The sequence below is a fragment of the Podarcis erhardii genome (assembly GCF_964252035.2).
Source record: "Podarcis erhardii genome assembly, chromosome: 14".
Classification (NCBI taxonomy): Eukaryota; Metazoa; Chordata; class Lepidosauria; order Squamata; family Lacertidae; genus Podarcis; species Podarcis erhardii.
In genome coordinates this window covers 31,252,096-31,269,141 of record NC_138503.1, presented here as the reverse complement: position 1 = coordinate 31,269,141, position 17,046 = coordinate 31,252,096, and the positions used below count along the sequence as shown (strand labels likewise).

Below are 17,046 nucleotides of genomic sequence, written 5' to 3'. Positions count from 1 at the left end.
TGAACAGGGCAAGTAGAGTCCAGGAATCGCAGCTCCCTTAATTGATCCAAGGTTTTGCTCTTGGCCTCTTCCCACATATGACTCAGGTCACATGGAAGAGAAATGTTTTTGCAACAGAAGATCCAAGTGCGTTAGCTGTGCCTCCTCCAAGAAGCCAGCCCACGCAAGGAGAGGTCCAAGCACCTAAGTGGCTTTTAGGTGGCTCACAGAGCAGCCTAATAAGTGGCCAGCTAGGTGCCACTTCCTTTCCTAGGCCTGCCACCTGACATGTGGGGATTGAACCCTGAGCTGTGTGTATAGGCAAAGGCTGAGTCTCCAGCTCCTCCCAAGCTCTGCCAGAGCACAACCCCTGAGAGAAGTTTGTATCAAGGAGAAGCACATCCAGCATCTGCCCTCTGGAGGGGCTGGATCTGGCTTCCTTTGGCATTTGTTTACATGGTAACCTTTTGTCTTTTTGATCCAGTCAGACTCTTGGAGAAATGTTGGGAGTGTTTCAGGTGGACCCACCATCTTCCATCTTTACCTGGGTAGACGTTGGTCTGAGAGCAAATCAGCCATACAGTTCACCAATTCAGACAATTATCTAGCTGTCGTTTAGATCATGGAATCATAGAAGGGAGGGGATGCCAAGGGTCATCTAGTCCAGCCACCTGCAATGCAGGAATCTTTTGCTCAACATGGGGCTCGATCCCACGACCTTGAGATAACAATTCTCATGTTTTACTGACTGAGCTATCCAGCTGTTTCCCAACCTGGTACCCTCCAAACATTTTGGAGTACAGTGCCCATCAGCCCAAGCCAGCAGGGCCAGGTGAGGGCATTCTCCCTAAGCTGTTGCACTCCCTGTCCACAGAGGTGTGCCTTGCACCTTCATTATACAGCTTCTGGTGAATATTGAAGACACACCTCTTTATCCTGGCCTTTGACACCTGAGATGTATATTTTTAGGACCCACCTTATTTCTGTGTTTGTCAGTTGTTTTAAACTGCTTTAATATTGTATTTAAATGTTGCAACCCACCCTGGGACCTTAGAGTGAAGGGCAGATAATTATGAATAATAATAGCAATAATCGTGCTATTTTTTAAAATATTATGTTATTTTAAAAAAAATATTCTTAAGCCAGCTGTACACAGGCTTGGTGCAGCACCTCTTGCATGTCTGAGATAGATTATAAATAAAGTATATTGTCCTTTAACAATGTTCTTTATTTTTATGTTACCAGAGACAGCGTTTAGAACATTCAAATGTGGGGTTAGATTATGAGCGCCAGTAAGAACACCCGCTACAATCGTTTCCCGAGTGGTACAACAAACTGTGCTGCTTCAGAAAACACTAACGGGGTAAGAGAATGCAAGATTATTTTTGGGGTGGGCCTTTAGAGTCCTGGCTTTTGTTAGCTTACTCTCTGAATTTCTCAGAAAAATGGGCTATGCTTCTCTTGACAGTCTGTAGTCGTATCCAGTCACCCCTCCTTTTACTAACCCTGTTTAACTGGTGCTTTCAGTCTACAGAGGACAGATTATGTGATGATGTGTTTCCTCTCTTTTTCCAGACCAGAATGGAGACAACTTTTGGGCCTGCTTTTTCTACAGTGACTACCATCACCAAAGGTCAGTGTTGAGCAATCTCTAGTTATTATCACACTGCATTGAAGGGTTATAATTTTGCTTCTGTGCATTGAACAATGAAACCCCGCAGCATCTTATGTCACATCCACAACATGTATTTATAAACATGACTTTCCCCAAAGGTGCTGGGAATGGTAGTTCTGGGAGGGGTGAACTACAGTTCCCAGGATTCTTTGTAGGGGAGCCATGTGTTTGAAATGTATGGTGTGAAAGTGTTTCACTGGATCACAGTGGACAAGGTCCTCTCTCACATGTCCACATAATGTTCAACCCCACAGATGAGTTATGGAGGAGAGGTGCTCCCCGCCTGATGGGAGAATATACTGGGAGAGGCTCCCTCTCCCAACAACCAACACCAAGAGCCATTTAGGGCTTTAAACATTAGCACTGACACCTTGAAATCAGACCAGTGCAGTTCTTTTAGGGCTGGTGTTATATGATCCACTGTACAATGTTCCTGACAGCAGTCTAGCCTCTGCATTCTTCAGTAGCTGTGGTTTCCATGCTGTTTTCAATGGTAATACTACGTAGAACACACTGCAATAGTCTGTTGTACTTTGTGGAGTTGATGGAAGCAGCCAGATTTATTTATCGCCAATGAATTGCAGTAGGCAAACACCACAACAGTGTGTGCCCGGTGGTGTAGGAAGGGGGGTGCGGACCGCCCCTGGTGTCATAACTGAGGGGGGTGACCGTGGGGCCTGGCCTGCAGTGTGCCTGAGCCACACATCTCTCCTGGGGAGTGACGCAGTAACTCGGGCACCTGCAGGCTCCATTCTAACCGAAACAGCAACATGGGGCTTGCGGACTCCATGGAGGTTCCGTGCAGCATGCTTTGCCCTGGCTTGCCCCGCCCCATGGGTGGCTTGCCCCGGCCCCGGGTGCAGAGCATCTGTGCTGCCCTGGGCGCCCAAGCAGCTAGCTACGCCGCTGTAGCAAGCTAAAGAAACCTTTCATAGGCAGAGCCAATTGAGAGCACCAGTTGGGAGTGCTTAATAAATACACATACCATGTGTGGCTGTAATGCCAACAGCCGCTAAGAGTAGGAGCATTCATCTTCCACTGTTTTTTGAGTTTGTGGGGTTAAAAGCCTATGGAGGGGAATTGGAAGCTCTTGTTCCATTTTGTTCTCTTTTTCTTTTATGTGTGTGGTTGGGGGAGTGCTGTTCCCCCCTCCCCCGAGCTGCTTCATTGGGAAATTGATCTGTGGATAGATTATAGAGCAGCCTTTGCCAATCCAGCTGGGGTGGAAGGCAGCAGGTTGGCGAAGGCTCTTCTAGAGACATCTGATCTGGTGTATAGAAGTTGCAGAATTTCTCAGATGCCTGTCCTGCTTCTTCTTTTAGCGGACGGGAGTAGTACGTTCAAACAGCATCGCCGGACACCCTCCTCTTCCAGCACGCTCACCTATTCCCCTCGCGACGAAGACGATGGCATGGTACGTTCTTTGGCATGAAGGGTCACTTGCAGCTGGGAGAGGAATGGGGTTAGTTCTGTGGGAGGTGGCTTTGCTAAGCTGCTACCATGGACTCTGCAGTTCGCATACTTATGTTTTCAAGTCCCAGTTTCTGGTTGCCTGCTTTTGTTCCCTTCACTTCAACACCACTAGAAGGTGCTCCTCTGCACATCAATTCTATGCTGTGTGAAATGGAATGTAGGTACATAAGCCTGACACTGTGATCCATTGGATTGTGCCACCCACAGACCTCCTAACTGTGTTCATGTCTGTCTGCTTCCATGGACCTTGAGCAGGAGGCTTCCATGGTAGGGAATGTATTTGCAGCTGTCAGGGTCCAGACCTCGCCTGTGCTGTTATGGTTTCTTATCTGCAGTTTTCCAACAAATACATGTCTGCTGACTGGCTTCGGACTATGGTCTCAGCCTAGCCTACTTCACAGGGCTGCTGGAAGAATAAATGAGAGTATTTGGCTTTAGCCAGACATCAGTTGTGTAGTACAGAGCAATATGTTAAGTATTCTCATGTGTGTACACACATAGAGTGCACACTTAGGCTTCCCCGGTCACAATGCTACAGTAACAGTAGAAAGCACAAGCCCCGCCCCCCACTCCCCAAAAAATCAAGCTGTAGGCCTAGCATCCCTCCAGATTGGATTGCTGAAACATGAAGCTGCCCTTTGTCTGGAAATGTTAATTGGTGTGCAAAGCTGCTGTTGTCTGGGGTGTGGTGGTTTGAATACTTTACCTTAGTGTTCCATCAGCACTGGTTATCTCTTCATTTCTGGGCCAAGTTTAAGGTGTTGCTTCTTACCTTTGTACTGACAGCTGACTTTTCTTCTTCTGTTGTGCCCTTTCCTGCTGCTTCTACCCCAACCTCTCATTTATATGGATATTTGCTTTACAGATTTGTGTAGCTGTTTCCATTTTTATTTTGATGTAGACAGGATTTTATCATGACCTAATCTGATTTTGGGCAACGTATGTCACTCTGGTTTCTGTTGAAGAAGCATGGGGTTTGAAAGCCTTTACATTAAACAATAATTCCCATCAGTGCTCTACATATTGAACAACTGTATCATAGAGGCACTGTGGGCTGAGCATCCCTGCTTCAAATCTTTCATCAGCCCAGCAAGATCGCTTGGTAATCATCAGCCAAGTGCTGTGACTGTCTCAGTTTCCATCTGCAATAACTATTGTGATGGCTACTAGCCTGCTATACTTATTTTAAGGCATTTATATACCACCTTTCATAATATTTGTCCCAAGGCTATTTATGCTGCACTTAAAAAAACACACCAAACACAACAATATACTATGCACTGGCTGAATTAAAATCAATAAACAAGTAACACACTTAAATAGCCATTAAAACCAGAGAGAGAGAAGCAGAGCTTAAAATACAGCTTCTTTCCAATGTTAAAAGTACAAACCATTGAAAACATCTTCCCCAACAGCCTAAAAGTTAACATGGTGTATCTTAGGTGGGTCCCCATGAGTAAGTGAGTTCCATAATCAGGGTGCCCTGTATGAGAAAGTCCACCCCTTTGTGGCCACCCACTTGACCTCGTGAGAAGGCTCTCGTGGAAAGATCTCGAGGTTTGGGCAGGGTTAGTATGGGAAGAGGTAGCTCTTTTATGCTACCTGGTAGTATGAATTTCAGGGTATAAATCTGTTTCATTTTGTTTAAATTACAGTGTATTCCACATCCATCAATCAGGGTGGTTTTATGGTCAAATATTAACATATATAATAACAACTAATAAAAATAAACTAATAGCAATTTTCTTAAAGCAGCATAAAAGTAATAGATGGATCAACAAAAGCTAAATGCCCAGGAAAATGACAACGTCTTGGCTGCATGATGTAAAGAAACTGGAGAAAGTGTCTGGGGAGAGTGTTACAAAGCCAAGGCATCACCCCTGAAAAGGCCCTTTCTCTTGCAGCCACCCACCATACTTCAGATCAGCCTTCCCTGGCCAGCCGCCCTCCAGATGTTTTAGATTTTAACTCCCATCAGCCCCAGCCAGCATGACCAGTGATCAGGAATGATGGAAGCAGTATCAAAACATCTGGGGGTGCTGGCTGGGAAAGGCTTCAGACAGCAGGCGAACCCAGAGACTGGCCTCTGGGGATGGTCTCCTAAATACAGGCAGGCACATAACCGGAGACAGGCAAGTCTTTTGGTACCCTGGTCTCAAGCCATGGAGGGATTTAAAGATCAAGGCTATCACTTTGAATTGGGCCTAACAATGGAACAGGAGCCCGGAGCAGTTCCCAAAGCATGGGCAGCTTTTTCTCCAAAGGCCCCCTGAAAAATATTTGTTTCACCAGGAGCTTTGAGAGAATCTAAATCAATTCAGTGTTGGTCAAGTGTTCTGTATTTTATGGTTGTTGTTTTTTTATGTGATGGTGACTTACACGTATGCCTGTAAATAAAAATAGAGTAATGGGAAAAAAATTATTATTGTAATAACCTGCAGCTTTATAAGTGTATATATTTAAAGTAGATGAATAAGTGAGCAAATTAAGTTAATTTGGATATGCAGAAGATATTAAAAAATAAATTTAAGGAACTGCAGAAAGAGGTTTTGAAATGTTAAAATGATTGTAAAATTAGTGAAATATATAAACCTGAAAAGCATAAACATTTTTTTAAAAAGAGTAATGATTGGTTCCAGTTAGCAGAGTTCAGGCATTTTTCTGAACTGCATATTCCTAATCTTCAGTAGAATAACCTGAAGGTTACCAGAGCATTACTGCTAAGTAATAAGTGTTTGTTGATGAAACAGTCATAAGAGCTGTGCCCTGACTTGTGATATCTGTCTTATTCATGGGCTGGATTTCCTTTTGAGGCTTGTATAATACAACCTGCTGGTTGCCTAGTCTGAGAAGTATTAGGGAAGGTGTCTAACTTGGTGACAGAATGTCTGCTTGCATGCAGAAGGTCCCAGATTCAATTTCCATCATTTCTAGGTAGGGCTGGGAATTTCCCCCCTGCCTGAGACTCTGGAGAACTGCTGCCAGTCTGTGTAAACAACACTAGGTCAGCAAGACCACAATGGTTTGATTTCTGGGGAAGACCCATGGCTCAGCGGTAGAACACTTGCTTTGCATGCAGAAGGTGGTAGAATCAATCCCCGATGGCATCTCTAGATAGGGCTGGGAAAGACTGCCAATCAGTGTAGGCAACACTGACTAGATGGACCAGTTGATTCAACTCGTTATAAAGCAGCTTCCTGTGTTTATTCTATTTGGATTTTCTGTAGTCACACTTGGCTTCTTGGCTTTTAACCATTGCCATTTAACTGCCAAATCAGTTCAAATGAAAGTGTCTTCTGAAACCCCCACAGCAACCCACCTAGCCCTCCTACTCAAGAGATCCTCTCTGGTGCTGCTTTGAGGAATGCTGTGTTAGAAATCTGAGGGGCGTGTGGTTCCACTGGCAGAACATCCCTTCCTGAGCCAGTCCCAGAAAGCTTGCAGCCAGGACGAGCCTGGCGATTGGTGGGCTTTCTGCCCAGCTGGCTCTCCCGCCAAACAGGAAAGCCACAAAGCAGAACCCGGACTGAATTGAATAGGAGGAAGTCTCCAACCATCTACGCAAAGAAATTTGGCAGAAGTGAAAGAGGCAGCCTAACAACAAGTGCTCTTAGGAACAGCAGCACCCATGAGAGAAGCATGTTACCCTTTGGGTAAAGGATCCTAGCCGGGAACTGGCGCTTCTGGAAGGAAGCCCAGCCAAGCACCCAGAAGTTCCATGCCAGGAAGGTGAGCCGATACGCAGAAACATCAAATATTGAGACAGAAGTAGGCACTTTCCAGGAGCTGTTTCACACTTGTCTGAGGTTTGTCTAGCTTGAGTTTGCAGCTTAACATTTCTTTTGAAAGAAGCAGGTTTTCTGCAAGTCATTTAGCTTGCATAAAATGAAAATGAGGTGATTTACAGAGGGCAGGAGTGTGTATATGTATTTTCAGGTGAGGTATTAAAAGAAACAGCTCTGCAGACTAAATAAAATCTGTTCTGTCTCCTCCTGCCTTTGCCTCATTGCTAAGGCCTCACTAAATTTTAAGTAGCTGCAGGGTTTTTATTGTTGCTCCTAAAATATGAACAACTTGTAGTTGTTACAAAAATGGTGCTGTAGGGTTCCTTCTGTTCGCTTAGAGCATTAATTGGCATACTGCAGACCATCTTTTACTACCAGAATCAGAGGAACCACCCTTTGAAATGGAAGCTCAGTTTCAGTTCAGCACAAGATATGTGGATTTTGCAGAAAAGCCACAAAAATTCAGCTTCCTGCAAATCTTGGTTTTGGAGTAGAGATGAGACCTTTAAAAAAAGGCAGTTGCTGAGCCCTTTATGATTGCTTGAAAATCTTCTGCAATACCTGGTGAAATCTAAGGACGCAGAAAATATTTGCAGTGTCTAGAAGATGCTGACCTTCCCTGTGAACAATGCAAACAGAATAAATTTGCTGCATAGTAAAAAATGCAGAATAGAATGCAAAAACAAGAGAGATGCAGGCTTGCTTAATTTCCATAACTTAGAAAGGTTGCAGAATCCAGCTTTGATTGGCATAGAATGTTGATATGAATTTAGTCCAAAGAACACACAGCCCTCGCTTATGTGTGTAAGCAAGAGTTTTCTGGGATCTCCCACAGTGCCCAAACCCCAGACCAACTGCTAAGCATGGCAGAGCCCTGCTCTGTGTTTTGTCACATGTGACTCTAAATTGCTGTCCTTTTCCTCTCTCTCTCTGCAGCCCCCAATCAGCACTCCACGCCGGTCTGACTCTGCCATCTCCATCCGCTCGTTGCATTCAGAGTCCAACATGTCCCTGCGCTCAACTTTCTCTCTCCATGAGGAAGAGGAAGAGCCAGTAGGTATTTGGGGGTTGTTGTTGTTGGTGGTGAGAGTTTTCCATAAAAAGATGCAGAGGAAAGAGCCCAAGGGCTTTTATAAACTGCCAAATAGAGGAAAGGCGTGTAATGTGGCAGCCATGACCCAAGTAATTGGTGGCCAAGGAAGATAAATAGCAGTGCTGTGTACATTTATCAGGTGATTGGTAACTGAAGCAAGGTTGGTTAGCCTGCTTCCAGCTCAACCTGCGAAATGCAAATCTCTACCACAGTCTTGCTGCAGGAAGAGTTTTCCTAAGATCCAGACTTTGGACCTGTATAGAGTTCAGAACTGTGACCATGCTGTAAAAATTATTCACACACAAAAATGCACAAACCAGATCCGGGACCTTTGTAATATCTTAATTGCATTTTAACCCGTTTATCTCTTGTTGGCTGTAGTCACAAGCAGCAAAAGGTTTGTTTAGATGTGCAAATGTAAACCTTTAGTCCTATTTTCAGGTTGATTTAAACTAGTGGTTCCCAAAGGGGGTGATACCACCCTTTTGGGGGTGGGAGTGCTAATGGGATTAACTAGGGGGCACTAAGGATGCAGGGGGCGGTTCTAGAGGTATAAATGCTGGTATTGGAAAGCTGGTATTACTGGAGCAAGTTAATTTTGTTGAATTATATAAGCTAAATAGTCCTGATGGGATTTTGAATAAATGTGCAATTAATTGTTACAGTTTTGAATTTTATTGTGTTTCTGTCTTTAATGGGCTGTGCAAACCGCTGTTCTGAAAAAATGCTTTTAATAGGGTAGAGTAGGGGGCACTGTGGATGAGTTTATGCAATCAAGGGGCTCATGGCCTGAAAAGGTTTGGGAAGCACTGATTTAAACCCTTTGCAAAGCCTGACCTTGGATTTAGTTTTCTGCTTGCTAATTGTTCTTGGCTCTTGCACTCTGCAACCTCACCACTTGTACTACGGAAGGTTGCTGAATCTGAACAAAAAGGGTGAAAGCTTCCCTTGTTTACCTTTGTTTTCTGGTTGTTCTCCCTGCTTAGGAGCCGCTGGTGTTTGCTGAGCAGCCCTCAGTGAAGCTCTGCTGCCAGCTGTGTTGCAGTGTGTTTAAAGATCCAGTAATCACGACCTGTGGGGTAAGGACAGGAACCAGGCTGCAGTTTCAGCTGCACAGAAGAAGAATACATTTTTTTAAAAAGCTACAAATGCTAGGAATCCTTTTCTTCCTCCCCCCACCCCCGACCGATAAATAATGACTTCTCTTAAGAGAACAGATTTATAGCGATGGAGAGGAAGAGGAAAATTGTCACCTTTTCCAGCCTGGAATGTTATTGTCTCACGAGTGATGAAAATCATTTTTAAAACACTAGCATGTTGTAGCTTTGTTGCTTTACACATATTTCACGTTGTACAATTATGTTGAGTTTTTGCATATTTAGTCTCACCAGCTTTTTTCTTTCCAATTTATTTGTTTATAAAAAAATATTTGTATACTGCTGCTTCATTAAAAATTATGAAAGTGGTTTCCACTTTGAAAAGTGGTTTGCACAATGAAAATAGAAAAAAACATAATATAAAACCATTTTAAAAGTTAAAAACTGGCATCAGCCGTTGTGGAAAGATATATTCTTAATTGCCTGCATAGCCTTTGCAGAAGTAGAAAAGGTTTCAGCTGGCACAGAAGGTGCCTTCTGGATCTTTATTGGCAGAAAGTTCCATAGGACTGGGCCACTAAATGACACTATTAAGGCTCAGTTTCTTGGTTGAAACTTTTTAAAACAACAACAACCCTGTGTTGTGTTACAGGCAGATAGCAAGTATATAGCTTTTTTAAAAAAAAGAAAGGTGGGCTGATAGCTGGCAATTGAGGGATTGGGGATCAATTGTCTGTCAGCAGAACCTTGTTACCTCAAGGAAGATGACTCAACCATTACCCGCCTTTCTAGCTTTGTGGAATATCCATATTTTGAAAATCCTGCCTGCAATCCTGGAGCGCCACTGCCAGTATGTATAGACAATTCTGAGCTAGGCGGACCCAAAGGTCTGACTCGGATCTTAAGGCAACTTCCTGTGCTCTTGGGACTAGATAGAGATTTTGGCTGATCTGGAAAAGTGATTCTTAATGGTCATGCACTCTCTTTCTTCACAGCACACATTTTGCAGAAGATGTGCCTTAACCTCTGGTAAGTGCTCAAAGACATTATTTTGCAACATTCTCAGCTGTCTTTTCAGCAGGGGCTGGGCGGGTGTGTGTTTCTTCCTCTTTTGCTTTCTTCTGAGAAATGCAACTTGTGCTTGTATGTCTGCAGCTCTCTTCACCCCTCTGAGAATTCTGTGCCTCCCGTAAAACGCAAATGGTCTGGTCCTGCTTTGCTGAAAGTTTGTCCTGTTAGCTCTCATTGAAAAGTAGCTTCTTGATTTCATCAGAGCCCCGGAGCTGGTGCTGGGCCACTAGGCTCCAGTCAGTCTTATGCTTTTTTTTGCCTTTTTTTAAAGGGTTTATGGAAGAAGAAAACCCCTGTCAAAGATGCATAACCAACCATTATTTGCTGATGCTCTATTGATGTTGTTAATTATATTTTAATGAATATTTATGGGTTGATTTTATTGCATTTTGTTTGTTACTTGATATCCTTAATGAAAGTGTTGGTTATAAATATTTCCGAAAATAAGCAGAATCAACCAGCTCTTATACAGTTAAACCTCGGAACTCGAACGTTCGACTGTTCGACTTCCAAAACGTTCGACTTCCATGGCGTGGCTTCCGATTGGTTGCAAGAGCTTCTTGCACTCAAGCGGAAGCCACGTCGGACGTTTGAGTTCTGAGGAACATTCGAAAACTGGAACACTTGCTTCCAGATTTTTTGGCATTCAGGAACTGAAACGTTCAGCAATGGAGCCGTTCGAATTCCGAGGTTTGACAGCATACTGAAAAATTGTAAGGCACAAGCAATCTGCCTGTGTGGTTGCAGTTCTCCATCTCTGATCACCTCTCCTCTCTTTTGCCTAGCTGAGAGCTTTGTAGTGGCTGTTTGTGAATCTACTTAAAGAACACAGACCACTGGTCTCTGCGACCGCTTGTGATTTGTATTTTGTTTTTTTAAAATGAGCTGCAGAAATCCCCAATGCAAAACAGCTTGGCCTCCCTCCCGCTGAACAACTCAAAATCCAGCAAGTAATCAGGGCTGCTCTGAACAACACTGAAATGTGTAACTAATCCACTGAAAGGAGATGAACTCTGCTGCCATTGTTATAATAATTATTATTGTCACCGTGTTCTCCATTACCAAAATGCCCATCTTCATGGTGGGTGTGCGTGCGCCCTACTGCTGCAGGGCTGGGCAAGTTTCTCCTCCATTTCCCCATGTGCAGTGTTGTACCCTTCCTCAATAGGAGCAAATGGCAATCACTCACACGCTTGTTTTAAGATGGTTTTGTTTAGCGCCATCAGTGAACATGGCGCTTGTTGCAGATTAGGGAAAAAGCAGGTCCCTACCCCTGGGAGCTTACAGCCCCAGTTTTGACAGAGGAGGAAAGGGAGAGACCAGAGTCATGTGATAGATATGCACAGATGCAACTGCACAGGCTCAGGCTTTGCTTTGCTTAATGCTTGACCTGCGTCAGTTATATTAATTAAGCGTATCTCCGTAACTACTTCTTGTCCAATAATGTGACATCTGGTGAATGCCAGCTTGCTTGTGCAACAGAGTTTCATGTTCTCCATCCTGTCCCGTCCCCCAAGAAAGGTTGATGACACCCAGTGTGGTGTCTGAACTGACCAATCCTTACATGACTTTGTTGGGGCGCCTGTGTCTTTTCCTGCAGAGAAGTGCCCGGTGGACAACGCCAAACTGACTGTGGTGGTCAACAACATTGCTGTTGCTGAGCAAATTGGGGAGCTCTTCATTCACTGCAAGTACGGCTGCCGGCCCGCTGCAAGTGGCAAGCCTCCTGCCTTCGAGGTGGACCCTCACGGGTGCCCCTTCACCATTAAACTGAGTGCCAGAAAGTAAGTCTATGTGGAAACTTTTTCCCAAGGAAAACTTCTGCTTTCTAACTTGTTCCCCAAATGTTAAGGGGGGTTGTAGGGGTTATCCCTTCATTTTTATGGTGGGTGACCATCTGAACACCATCAGTTCTTCTACTGTGAAGTCTGTATTTTGTGGTGTCTACACTACAGCTTCTTAGATCACTGGCTGTAAACCTGAGCCCAAAAGGCTGCGGAAGGCTGCTTCATAGCCTGTTATACTAGAGCAGGGGTAGCCAGTGCGGTGCCCTGGAGAAGTTGTATGACAACTCCCATCATCCCTGACCATTAGCCATGGTGGTTGAAACTGGTGGGAGTTGTGGTCCAAAACTTCTGCAGGACGCTGCATCCTTTGCCGCTGAACTAGAGGATGAACTCTCCCTGGTGTCATGGGAGAGCTTGAAAGGGCCCATTACCTTGCTGCACTGCTAGGGGGTGCTGTTTTGCAGGCATCTCAGTTGGTAAGGAACAGAGCAACCTTCGTCAACCTGGTGCCTTCCAGATGTTTTGGATTCGGAATGGCCATAGCTCAGTGGTAGTCTGCCTTGCAAGCAGAAGGTCCCAAGTTCAATCCCCGGCATCTCCAGGTAGGGTTGGGAGAGCCTACTGCCTGAAATCCTGGAGAGCTGCTGCCAGTCAGTGTAGACAATACTGAGCTAGATGAACCCAATGTTTTGACTCTGTATAAGGCAGCTTCCTATTACAACTCCCATCAGCCCCAGCATTATTTTGCTACACTGTCTGGGACAGCTAAGAGAGAGTCAGCTTTTGGGGGGTTAGGCTTAGTTTATCCATATTCTCTCTTTCAGATAAACGAAAAGTTACTAAATTTCAGAACCTTCCCTGATCTTTCCAAATGACAAGATCCACACACACCACCATGTTCTAGCCTATCTTTAAAAAGGGCTACATGAGGAAGTTGCCCTGGTGCAGTGGCTGGAACGTGCCCCATATTCCAGCCCCCTTTCACTCATGAGAGTAGCTCAGGGAGAGATGATTGTTTTCCTCCTGCTTGTTTGCTAATAATGCACAATCTTCTTCATCCAGGGACCATGAAAGCAGCTGTGATTACAGGCCGGTTCGCTGCCCCAACAACCCCAGCTGCCCTCCACTTCTCAAGATGAACCTGGAAGCACACCTCAAAGAGTGTGAGCACATCAAGTGCCCCCATTCCAAATATGGGTAAGCAGAGGGGCAGAATCCTGAAGATTTAAACAGGGACCTGCTTGGAACACCTTTTATTCTCTTCTTCTTGTTGTTGTTGTGATGATCTTTTGGGTAAGTGGGAAGGTTGTTTTTTTAAGTATGCTATTTGGATGATCACTTTCCAAGTTTTGAAAGTGGTGGTTTTGATTTTGATTCTTGCAAAATTTAATTATATAAGCCACTTTGGGGCTGTTCCTTTGTAAAATGACTCATGAATGACAACAACAATGCTAATGCCAAAGATCAGTCCTTAAGCTCTTCTCCATAATGCATTGCTGAGCCCCCATAATGCTCAGCTCCATCCTTCCCCAGCCTGGTGCCCTGCAGATGCCCACAACTCTCATTGGCCCCATCCGAGATGCAGTCCAAAACATCTAGAGGACCACTGGGGTGGTGAAGGCCACTATAACTACTCTTTTCCTTTAGGTCAGAGGTCAGGAACCTCAGGCCTAGCAGCTGAATGCAACCCTGGCTACCCCCCCCCCCAGGCAGTGCCCATCAGTGCTCTCTCTACACCCTCCTCAAGTGCCTTTGCCTGCCAGGAATGTGTCTTTGAATTGTGTTAATGCCTCTTGCTTGTCTGGATGGAGAGGTGTGTGAGAGTCATTGGAGAAACCTCTGACTTTTGCATGGTTGGAATGGAGCCTACATATAAAGGTAGTAAGTAGCCCATTCACTTTTGTTCTGCTCACTTGTTGCCTCTTGCTCTGCTCACCACCAGCATGTGACCTGCCACCTCCCAATGGTTGCTTTCGGCAGGGGAAATGCAGCCCTCAGGCTGAAAGAAGTCCCTCCATCCCTGCTCTAGGTGTACATTCATAGGAAACCAAGACACATACGAGACCCACTTGGAAATGTGCAAGTTTGAGGGCCTGAAGGAGTTCCTCCAGCAGACAGACGATCGCTTCCACGAGATGCAGGTGGCCATGGCACAGAAGGACCAGGAGATTGCTTTTCTGCGCTCCATGCTGGGCAAGCTCTCGGAGAAGATCGACCAGCTGGAGAAGAACCTGGAGCTGAAGTTTGGTAGGTTCCCCGTCTGATGTGGTGGAGGGTGTTGAGAGAAGCTTTGGGAGGGCATGAGCCAAATCTTCAAATGACCAAGAATGCCACTAGGCAGCCCTGAAGACCAGGACTCTCTTTTTAAGAGGATTGTCACCTCAAAAAGGTGTTTGGGACTTTTCAGTTTAGAGAAAAGACAAGTAAGACATGACAGAAGTTTGTAAAATTACGCACGGCATGGAGAAAGTGGATAGAGGAAAGTTTTTCTTTCTCATAACACTAGAATTTGTTGGCATCCAATGAACCCAAATGTTGGATGCTTCAGGATAGAAAAAAAAGTTCTTCACACAGCACATAGTTAAAACTATGGAACTCACTCCTATTGGAGGCAGTGGTGGCTTTAAAAGAGGATTATGTAAATTCATGGAGGAGAAGACTACCAATGGCTACTAGCCACAATGGCTGTGATCTGGCTCCATGACCAGAGGCATTATGCTTCTCAATGCTAGTTGCTGGAAGCTGTAGGAGGGATGAGTGCTCTTGCGCTCAGGTCCTTCTTGAGGGCTTCCCATAGGTACCTGGTTCAGTATAATATTTATGACCAGTAAGACTTAAAAGGACTGGGATTGTGGGGTTGGGGTGGCCTGTACAGTTGGAAATATTAAGCAAAATTTTAATATATGTGTGTGTGCACACGCACCCACACACCTACACCTAAATTTGCATTTAGAAATTACAAGCTATTTTCTCCCAATTTTGTCACTCTCTAGATGTCCTGGACGAGAACCAGAGCAAGCTGAGTGAGGACCTGATGGAGTTCCGGAGAGACGCTTCCATGCTGAACGTGAGCATTGCTGCTTGTAATGCAGAGTCTCCAAGCTCAGAGTGCCCCTTGGGCATAGAGGCAGAGGAGCCCCATGCAGTTCTGCCTCCTGCCTGGGTCTGAAGAGGGAGGTGAGGAGCTCTGTGGGCTTGCCTCTGCCCCCGGGGCTCTCAGAGTGGCTGTTAAGAGGCAGAGTAAAGTGACATCTCTCCAGCTGATGCAGCTTGTGTCGAGCTGAGCTTTGAGCACCTCTGGTGCACTGAGACAAAACAAGATGCTCTTCCCTTCCCTTCAGGTTGATTGTTAGTTCAGTGTTTCCCAACCGGTGTTCCGCGGCACACTAGTGTGCCGCGAGCCGTTGCCTGGTGTGCCGCGGGAAAAATTAAAAAATTCGAAAGATATCCGGAGAGGCGGCCTTCGGGCGAGTTTTAATTTTAATTTTCCTTCTCCCACTTAATGCCCCACGCTCGCCCGAGCAGCTTGCAGTCCTCGGTAACCACGGCGACCCGAGGGAGGGGAGGGAACAGGGAAGTCGAGGGCGGCGGCGAGCCGCGATGACGTCAGTGGGCCGCGCCGCCTCGCCCTGGCACGGTGTGAGAGCCCCGGCTAGTGGCGCGAGCTTCGGAATAAGTGGGATCCGCGTGCGCGAGACCGAGATCGCGGGTAAGGAGCTCAGCCCTGGGCAGGAGGAAGCGGGGCCGCGCGTGCGGGCCACATCCCCACAGAGAGCGAGCCTCCCCCGGCCCACCACTCCGGGCAGGTCCACTCGCATGAGGGGGCGGCGATGGCGACGGCCGGCAGCTTGCCTGCAATGCCATCCCTCGAGCAGGCGAGGAGCCCGGAGGCTACCAGATGCGAGTCCTCTTTCCCACCCTGCTCGGGAGTCCAGAGCACTTGGTCGCATTCAGGATCTAGAGTGGGGAAGCGGGGCTTGTGTCTGGGCTGGACACATTGGGCTGCCTGTGCCGCTCGACCTGCGGGGAGAAATCAGGGTGGGAGTCACGACCGTGAGGCAGGGCTGCCAAGTGTGGCAGAAGAGGACACGGCCGTCGCACCTGTCCTTAGGTAGGAGCTTCTTCCGTGTCGACCTGCTGCCCTAAAGTCTTGGCTTTTTTCTTGGCTTTTTGGCGGTTGGCACAGAAGGAAGGCAAGGGGGAGGGGAAAAAATTGAAACTTACACTTTCGTGCGTCCCTCCCGGCGTGACGCTGCGCGCTGACGTCACGGGGCTGTAATGGTGGTGTGCCTCGAGATTTTTTTCATGAAACAAGTGTGCCTTTGCCCAAAAAAGGTTGGGAAACACTGTGTTAGTTGCACAGGTTTATTTTCTGGCTCCTTTCCCAACTCCAACAACACCCTCCCCTGCTCTGTTTGAGACATAGGATGAAGTTTGGAAGAACCCTGTACCCCTTGGGGGAATGGGAGTCCTAGCAATGACAAATTTTTGGTGGTCCGTAAGGCCAGCTAAAGTTTGTCAACCTCAAATGTATCATCTTGCTATCTTACCATTGGATGGCCTCACCCCTTGAGAGTGATGGCGTCCCAGACATTTCCGCTCTCATGTGATTATGGCTGCTCTGGCTCTAACCTGCCTTAACTTGCTGTTTTAGGATGAGCTGTCCCACATCAATGCCCGGCTGAACATGGGAATCTTGGGCTGTGAGTACCCTGTTCTTTCTTTCCCCAAGCACTGGCAGAATTTCTTTGTTTCTGGATTTTGAGGTTTTTCGTTGGTTGGTTGGTTGGTTGGTTGGTTGGTTGGTTGGTTGGTTGGTTTGCTCGCTTGATTCCAAACTGTGCAGATGCCCTGAAAACCGCCTCCCATTTAATGAGGGCAAGGGTAGGTTGCAAATGTAAGGACATATTAGTAGGTTTAATTGGACCATCTTAGATCGGAGTAAGATTATGCCAGGCTTCCAATTTTACAAAAGTTTTCCAGGGAGGCCTGGAAATGGAGCAAAACCTCAGGCTCATGGTGGAGCAGTTTGAACAAACACTGGTTGTCCATATGCAACCATACACTAGCTTTAAAGAACACCAAA

General features: G+C 46.1%; 1 protein-coding gene across 6 annotated transcripts in view; it reads left to right on the top strand.

Moving 5' to 3' along the window:
- The window catches only part of TRAF7 (TNF receptor associated factor 7), a 34,508-nt gene that overhangs the window by 9,591 nt on the left and 7,871 nt on the right, over positions 1-17,046 (top strand). For 4 of the 6 annotated variants that reach the window (XM_081840643.1, XM_081840644.1, XM_081840646.1 and 1 more), the window contains 11 exons: positions 1,225-1,342; positions 1,555-1,612; positions 2,977-3,068; positions 7,849-7,965; positions 8,992-9,084; positions 10,098-10,131; positions 11,774-11,957; positions 13,023-13,157; positions 13,990-14,207; positions 14,954-15,027; positions 16,615-16,663. In XM_081840643.1, coding sequence (XP_081696769.1) covers positions 1,262-1,342; positions 1,555-1,612; positions 2,977-3,068; positions 7,849-7,965; positions 8,992-9,084; positions 10,098-10,131; positions 11,774-11,957; positions 13,023-13,157; positions 13,990-14,207; positions 14,954-15,027; positions 16,615-16,663 — 1,135 coding nt within the window. In that variant the 5' untranslated portion in view covers positions 1,225-1,261. Of the gene's footprint in view, positions 1-1,224; positions 1,343-1,554; positions 1,613-2,976; positions 3,069-6,686; positions 6,857-7,848; positions 7,966-8,991; positions 9,085-10,097; positions 10,132-11,773; positions 11,958-13,022; positions 13,158-13,989; positions 14,208-14,953; positions 15,028-16,614; positions 16,664-17,046 lie in introns of those variants that run through there. The other 2 variants (XM_081840648.1, XM_081840647.1) reach the window with 2 other exon arrangements.